Raw genomic sequence first — 8,621 nt, 5'->3', positions numbered from 1 at the left:
ATATTCCCCAAATCACTTCTAGGGATGCAATTATGATTGCAAAGATCATTGAATCCCAAAATTTGGAAGCCTACACTCATCCTATGCAGGGCAGGAGGAGCCCTGGAGATAATCATTGCCTCACCATCCTCCTGGATTTTAATACAGAAGGAACCGGAGTTGTGGCCCCCTCTGTACCATCTGGGAAGAAGGGATGGTTAACAGTGTTGTCGAAGATCTGGGAGTATGAAGTTTGCCATGGACCCTCAGATGTTGTCTGGGGGCCATAGGATTGTCCCCTAAAAAGTCCTCTAACATTAATTTTCCCGAATCTTGATTTGACCGATTCTCCCAAATTAATTACTATTCAATTAAATTTCCCCCAAAATTTTCTCTTACACCCAACCGCACGCATCCATTCTTCCAACCCGGTGCATTTTCAAGGCGGAAACGTGCGAAGCAACAGCTCCAACTCCCCACCATCATTTCCCCAAAATACCTCTAGGCCTACGGAGCTCTCTCTTAGGATAAGCTCTCAGTTATGCTCCTGGTAATCGCGCAAGAAAGTGCTTTATGGAGCCTACTGATATCTCAGTGTCGGACAAGCTCTAGCGAGAGGTGTTGACCCTCTTTCAGCCCAAATTCATCGGAAACCACCAAACCGGGGCGGCCAGGAAAACGGGCTGGGGCCATCTGGGGAGCTGACGAGGGCCAGACAGACTCAGGAGAGCTGGACTTGGGACTCTGGGCCGGAGGTCCTGCCCCTCTGGGCTCTCGCCGGTAGGGTAAAGAGCTGCAGTCCTTCCTCCGCCAGTCTCCACTCCCAGGCGGCCATAAAGGCGAGGTCGAATGCTACCTGAGAGCAAGCTCCGCTGCCCACAGGAGGAGGAGCAGTTCTGAGTAGCCACAGGACCGCACCGTGTTGTGGGGCGAGCAGGCACGGAGTTGGGAACCTTTTCTCAGCCTGGTGTGCAATGGGTAAAATCCTACAAAGATCCTTCTACGTTTAACTACGGCTTAGCACAGCTTGAGGGTATAAAAGCCCTGCTATCACTGAGAAGGGAGAAGCGTCTTCCTTCCCTTCTCCCCCCCGCCCCGTTTCCCGGTGGGGCTTTGAAGCCGGTTGAGTTGTGGTCTCGATTCCTCCCCCCTACCCCACTCCGTGTGGTTCAGGCAAAATAGTCCCAATTTCTCCTCCTCCTCCTCGTTTCTGTGGGAGGGTTGGAAAACTTTTTTTTTGGAGAGGAGGGGGGCAATAACTATAAAACAAGTGGTTGTCGAACTTATTAGAACCACAGAATAGTGAGCGGGCGGGTACTGCGAATTAGGAAACGAGTCAATCGGAAACAACTGGAGGCGTCACAGAAGCGATTCTACCTGTTGGGAGGAAAAGCAAGGAGAGTGACAGGAACAGATTGGGAGCGCCCGCGTGGAGAAGCTCGTCCTCGGCCCTTGCTTAAATTCAGTACGGTCGGGCGCGAACAGGAAGCGGGGAGGAGGAGGAGGATCCTAGCTCCGGCTGGGCTGAATTAAGTCCCGTCGAAATTGGTGCGGGCGGGCCCGCGCTGGGCGGAGCTGGCTCGGGCGGGTGCATCTCCGAACTTTTGTTTGGGAGTGTTTGTGTGCGACTTATTTTGCGGAATCGCTTTTTATCCCTACCGAGATCGCATCGATCCCCCCGCCGCCAGCCCGCCCCCCCCGGGCCGAACTCTACAGCAGGCGGGGGAGTCCCGAGTTACTGCCTGGGGGAGGCAGCCGCGGGAGTAAAGCGAGGCGAGTGAGTGCCACAAGCCGCGGACGTCGAAGCGGGGCATGCAGGACGGAGCGCCCGGAGCTGAGGCTTAAGAGAAGCGGCTGAAGCAGGGAGGGCAGCCAGCCAAGCAGCCATGGACGCCGCCGGGCAGAGCTCGCAGCAGCCGCAGCAGCAGCCGCCTCCGTCGGCGCCTCAGCAGCCTTCGGGGCAGCCCCCTCAGCCGCCCCCGCCTCAGCCGCAGCCCGCCGGCGGCGGCGCGGTGTCCGGGCCGCCCCCGGCCGGCCACCAGATCGTCCACGTCCGGGGCGACTCGGAGACCGACCTGGAGGCCCTCTTCAATGCCGTCATGAACCCCAAGGGCGCCAACGTGCCCCACACGCTGCCCATGAGGCTCCGCAAGCTGCCCGACTCCTTCTTCAAGCCGCCGGAGCCCAAGGCCCACTCCCGCCAGGTGAGGGGGAGCGGGGGAAGGAGGGGCGTCACGGTCGCCTCTAGGGGGCGCCCCCGAGGGAATGGGGTGGGGGAAGGATTGCCCGGGAGAACTGGCGAGACTCGCCTCCCTCCCTCTGGCCCCCAGACCATCCGTCCAGATACCAGCTTTGGAAAATCTAGAGTCGACCGCCTTTGAACGTTCAAGGGAAAGGCGGTATAAATAACACAGTTCTATGCAAGTTTAGACGAAAAAAAGACCTCTGCACGCTGGGAGTGATAAAAGTTTTCCTCTGCCCAAGCTTGCAGGGGCTTGTGCCCCAAACATCCACACATGGCGCATATTTATTATATCTTTATCGCACCTTTCTTCCTGCAAGAAATGCAAGGTGGAGGACACAATCCTCTTCTCAGTTTGGTTGAGAATCGGTGGCCAGCCCAACAAAGTGGGGACTAGAGCCTGCATCGTCTGAGTCCCAGCCCAGTGCTTACCCCGCCAGGCTCTCGTAAATGCTTTCTCCGTGCAGCCAGCTGGGTGGGTAAAGGCTTGAGGTGGAAGGTACGGAAGGGCAGCTTCTTCTCTCTGACTTATGGGCCAGGGGAGGCCCCGGTGTCCTATTAGCAAAAGTTTGAGCTGAGCTCTTGTTGGAGGGCGGCGGTCTGTTGGGTACATGGAGTTACTATATCCAAGTTGCTGGATATATTAACACCGCATTTATGAGGTGTGCCGTAACAGCCTCTTTTCATCACGTTATCTCTCTATTTGTGTTACTACTTTGTAAAACGTTTCAGAGTTTCATAAGCAAGAAAAGATAGGCCTCTGGCCCAAGAGAATTTTAGTATTAAAGTTCAGAGGAGGAGACAACTAGAGTTGTGGGATGGTGAGAAGAAAGGCAAACCAGAGGCACACAGCAAGGAAAAAATCATGGTCAAATAAGTAAGATTTATTATTACTTTGATAATTAATTGCACTTTCTTAGACTTCTTTTCAGTAAGAATCCTACACATGTTTAGGTAGATGAAAGGCCTACCACACCCAGAATTCTCTAGCTAGCATGGCTGGCTGGGGCATGCTGGAAGTGGTAGGCCCATTTTCTGGCTGAATATGTGTAGCATTGCACTGTAAGTGGCTTTCACACTTTTCCGAATCCCAGGACTTCATGCACTATGTTTCTATTGCCCCTGGAGTGAGTATATTTGTAGCATGAGTGGTATGCAGAGTTAACCACTTGTATGCTATTCAGTTCTATTTTTGTTTTTTCCATGTGTGCACCTTTCAAAGATGCCATTTATGTGACCAAATGGACACTGCTGTATAAATGGTTGGTATCTTTATGTTTCCTACATAGGTCTTGAGCCTGGAGGAACAGGATTTCCAGGGCACAGGGTATGACTTCCTGGTAGATTAGTCCTGTGTATCATTCACTTAAAAGCAGCAAAACATATGTATATTATTTAGTCTGTTGGGAAATTGCCTATACAGAAAGCAACAAGTGCATCTTAACATACAAAACACTTTATAGTCCTTTCTGGCTGGTCAACTGGGTGCCCTTCAAATTATTTGGATTACAATTTCCAGCCTTCTTGACTTTTGATCATGTTGCATGGGGTTTATGGGAGTTGTAGTCCCAAATGATTTTTCCTAGTTTTACTGGGAGGGAGGGATTTGTCCTTGGGTTGTACTAGAAGTCTGTGATTGGTTATGAGAAATATAAAATTGTTATTCATAACACTTGAAGGAGCTTAGTGCATATGCCCCTCCTCCTGAAGTTGGTGAGGGTGACAGTGACTAGCCCAAGGTCACCCAGTGAACATTATGACTGGGTGGGAATTTGAACCTGAATCACCTCAGTTGTAGTTTGACACTCTGCAGGCAGAAGGAGAGATAATGAAGAATCCTGCTTTCTTCCCCAGACCTGCTGCTTGCTTGTTGAAGATGGAATCCTACACTTACATCTTTGGGTCTCTGGAGGGCAAGATAATCTTTCCTTTTACCCTTGAATGCATGGCTGGCCTTGGTGGTTGCGTGGGTGGAGCAATTCTTCCCTCGTTTCTGGTTCTCACTTTGAGGAAGCAGCTGCTTTTCCCATTCTTTCCATGGTTTTTTGTGAGGATAGGATGGGGTGTCATTGGTGACAGTGCTATTGTTTCAAGGAGGAAGGTGGGTTTAGAGACATGATGAGCAAGGGAGCCAAATGTAGACACCTCTGTGTTACTTCCACTTTTACACCAGAGTTCTTAATTATAAGAAAGCATGCATGCTCTAGGCCTCATTCTGAAGTAAATTTCCCCCCTCATTTTCTTCCATGTCGGCTTTTCTTGTGGGGTAGTTGATTTTTCCTCTTATTTTATTGCTTTCTCTCATAAATCCTTAAACACTTTCTGGTCAACTTCCTTTTATCCTGCCTTGATTCTCTATCTCATGTATTTCTTCTCTTGATGTGTGGTTCTGTTGATGGAGGTCAGCAATACTGGTAGTCTCATTTTGCTTTTCCTCAGAGCTGCCTTTTAATTTCTGTCATGGGAGAGAGTCTACTTCAGGGGCGGGAAACGTGGTTCTCCAGATGCTTTGGACTGCGACTCCCATCAGCCCTCACCACTGACTGTCTTGGCTAAGGCTGATAGGAGTTGCAGTCCCAATATCTGGAGGGCACATTTTCTCCACCCTTGGTTTACTCCATTCTGTCAGTTTTCCTGAGTTGTTTATAAAGGATGCTTGTGACAATTCCTGCTCTTCCTTGACTTCTCTCTGTAGTGAAGTTATATATCAGGGTAGGGAGAACTTTAGCCCTCTTGTCTGCTTGTATGAGTTTTCTGGCATTCCTAGGCTACTTCTATTCCCAAAGTATGGAGAATCTGTCACTTCATTGAAGTTTGGATGCAGAATTAAAGCTGTGGCACCTTGGATATTGTGCTACTGTTCCAGGTCCTATTTTCACCTCATCAACATACTTAACTGTCATGTCAAAGAGTCCTTGTGTTTGCTGGAGGAGAGAGGTTCATTGTCTCTGAAATTGTATTGGAAATTAATTAGCTGGAAGAGCAAAAGACTTTGATTTCACAATTAACTCTTGGTTGATTTGTTAAGGTGTGAGGGATATGGAATTGGCCAAGAACTTTTAAGTTGTAGAGTTGTGCTAAACTTGTGCCTTCACAATGAAAATGGTCATACATTCCAGCATGCATTCTGCACAACTTCTTGATGCCAGAACTTGGTTACTACCTTAGGTATCATTTTTGTGCTTTTAACATTTGGGTACCATCTGCGGTAGGGATGGTAGGAATTGTACACAGCCTCTTAAACTTGATTCCGGGTGCCAGGGCCACAGTTTGCAACCCAAAAGCATGAACAGAAGACCCTTAGAACTGGGCCCTGGTTATTTAAATCTTGATACAGATAAGATGTTAAGCAAATACTTAAGTAAGAGTTAATTGAGGTTGCATCTTTCTGCTAAGACATTATGTAAGAATTGAAATGTGTTGTTAAATAAGTCTTTCCACTAGAAGTTATTGTCATGTAATCTATGCAGCAAATAGAACAGGGTGACTCTTCTATAACAGCTTCTGATTTTTCTCTAATTATGTCAGTTTTTCCATTATTGCACATCTCTAACAGGGGAATGGCAGTATGTGTGGCTTTTTAAAAAATCAGCTTGAACCTTGTTGCCACAAGCCTTCAGCCCAAGTGTTAATTCACTTGTCAGATATAAAATGAAAAAAGCTTAGTCTTGAAGCTTAGAGCTACAAGCAGAGACTATTGCTTTACTGTCTTTGAACTTTAACATAATACAGACATATCGCATACTTTCCATGTAGGTCCAATATCTGGAAGAAACATTACTATGTATAGAAAACATTTAAAACTTCTAGGATCAGTGTGCCCTTGCTACATAGAAAAAGCTAAAATACTTACCTAAATAGTTTCCATATTCTGATTATACTAGAGAACTGTGCTCTTATTTACATATGATGGGATTTAAAGCTGTGCAGACATACATGGTGCAAAGAACAAAAGCTGTGTGTTTGTGTGAGTGTTCATTTAAAAACTTAGTGTTTCAAAACATTACAGTCCATTAACACAAGATGGGGATTGCCTTCAAACAATTTGGTTTTGGTTGGGTGGTGGTCAACTGAAGCTTTGTAGACTGAGGTTGGAGCATCACTTAATAAACTGTGTTACATGTTCTTGGGCTTTGGAGCTGGCTTCAGGGGCAGAAGAGTATAGGGGATGTGCAACATCAACTTCTGTGATTCAGTAATAAATGTCTAGATCAGGCAGCACTGGTAGAAATGCCTAGGACCTTGGCCTAGTTAAAGCAGCAGTATTTTTCTGCCTGATGCAATCCAGTCTCTATTTATTTATTTAAAAATTGTATCCCATTTCACTCAGCTGTATTGGCTCTCTGAATGGTTAACACTCCATAAAATCCAAACATAATACAATATATAAAAACAGATTAACAATTGATAAACCTTTCCACTTAAACAATAAGTAAAACTAAATGAAACAATTTATAACATAATTGAACAAATTAATAAATACCAAATCCTGATAAAAATGAGAACCAAAAGAGAAAGTAAAATGAAGACCTGGCTGTAGATATTAATAATGTATGGTTTAAAATGCTGGGGAAATAAAGTTTTTGCCTGGTGCTGGCACATGTACAGTGTTGGCACCAGGCATATTTCTCTGGGGAGAAATTCCATAAATGAGGCACCACTACCAAAAAGGCCACCACCCCCTTTACATCCTTTGGCTCCTGGAGAAGGACTTCTGAAGATGATCCTAAAGTACAGGTAGGTACATATGGGTGGACCTAGTGTCCCAAGTTCCAGCCACTGACCTCGGAGATCCTCTGCCTATAGGAAATACACACTGTATTCAGGTCCAAGTACAGCTACCTACATCTTGTCTTGATATTATCTTTGAAAATTCCCCCATGACGCTTTTGTGTTACCTTCTGATCTGAAATTATCACTGAAGTTCAAGCATCCTTGTGCTGATCCCTCCCTCCCTCTCTCTGTGTGTGTGTGTGTTCTGCTAGTAATATATATATTTACATAGAATATGTTTATGCATCTATCATCAAAACTGTGGTGTACTTCCAAAACATTTTATCAGTACACATACCAGAAGACAATCAAAAAGTGGGGGAAAGATGCAATAGAAATGCAATGTAGTAATAATAATATACTAGTATTATTAATGCCTAATACTTTAATAATACTGGGAACTGGCACTGCTTCTTAACATTTAGAGGGATGAGTCTGTTCCTCCTTCCCCAAGTTCAGCAACCTTTGTGAACAGAGGAGTTCTTCAGATCTTGAAGCAATCTGAACATACGTACAAACTAGTCAGTATCTGTTCTGTGAGTAAGCTGTTAATCGCTGAGTTGCAAGTGGGCAGCTTTCATCACTAATGTTTTCTGAGAGTTTAGGTTAACCAATAAGGTATATTGTGCAGTTGTTAATGTGTTTCTGCTAAAGTTTGTGAGAAAACTTGACACTTTTCCTGTATAGTTTCACCTGAGTTTAGGAGCTGGTGTGTGGCAGTGGTTAGAATGTTGAATTAAACTGTGGAGAGCTGGCTTTGAATCCTAGCTGTCATGAAACTCAAGTGAGGGATTAGCCAAAAGTCACCATGTCTCAACAATAAATAATTTTGAGATGTTGCTTAGGATAACCAATGTATACTGGTCTGAGCTCCTTAACATGGTGAAACACTTTTCTCTATTCAATTATATTATGTAGAAAAAATGGAATGAATTACACTTTAATATGACAGAAATGTCCTGTACTTAGAAATACTCTTGATGTTAGAAAACAGCATTCCCCAATGTGGTGCCCTTCAGAATTTTGTACTTCAGCTCCCATAAGACCTTTCAGCATGGGCAGTGGTCAGGAATGCTGAGAGTTGTAGTCCAAAATGTCTAGAGGAAGGACTGTAGACGCACATTTAACTATACTTGGGAGTTTTGGTTGTTGCTGGTATAATTTGCTACTGTCCAGTCTTTTTCTTCTATGATCACTGAAACTAACATATCTTTTTTCTTGAGTCTTTAACCTCACAACAGTTCTGTAGGACACTGGTGTGCTGCACAATGGTGCTAAGCCTCCTGTTACGGAACAATACAGGTTGAAAGCTGAAAAGAAAATTAATGGAAACTAGAAATTTTAGCCCCAGACTTAGGGATAAGATCATCTCTTAGGTTAAGCGCTTCTGTGCTGAGAAGGCCACTGTAACACAAGTGATAAGCAGTTCAATTTATCACTCTTTCCCATCCAGTTAACCTAGCACTTATGACATGTTTAACACATCGTTCTTTTTACTAACTTCCCTGTTGCCACATGCCTGTGTGGGTTTTTTTCTCCTTTACGAAACTGGCTTTTCAGAAAACTGACTAGATTTGTATGTGCTGCCTTTAAGTAGGTTACTACATCTAGAAAGTAACCTACTTGA

General features: G+C 45.2%; 1 protein-coding gene across 8 annotated transcripts in view; it reads left to right on the top strand.

Moving 5' to 3' along the window:
- Positions 1-1,609: 1,609 nt before the first annotated feature.
- The window catches only part of YAP1 (Yes1 associated transcriptional regulator), a 108,083-nt gene continuing 101,071 nt past the window's right edge, over positions 1,610-8,621 (top strand). For 4 of the 8 annotated variants that reach the window (XM_044441535.1, XM_044441533.1, XM_044441531.1 and 1 more), the window contains exon 1: positions 1,610-2,183. In XM_044441535.1, coding sequence (XP_044297470.1) covers positions 1,866-2,183 — 318 coding nt within the window. In that variant the 5' untranslated portion in view covers positions 1,610-1,865. The remainder of the gene's footprint in view (positions 2,184-8,621) is intronic. The other 4 variants (XM_044441536.1, XM_044441534.1, XM_044441532.1 and 1 more) reach the window with 1 other exon arrangement.

Source organism: Varanus komodoensis, unplaced genomic scaffold (genome assembly GCF_004798865.1).
Source record: "Varanus komodoensis strain SLA01 unplaced genomic scaffold, ASM479886v1 scaffold4, whole genome shotgun sequence".
In the NCBI taxonomy this organism is placed as follows: domain Eukaryota; kingdom Metazoa; phylum Chordata; class Lepidosauria; order Squamata; family Varanidae; genus Varanus; species Varanus komodoensis.
This window is presented reverse-complemented; position numbering and strand designations above follow the sequence as displayed.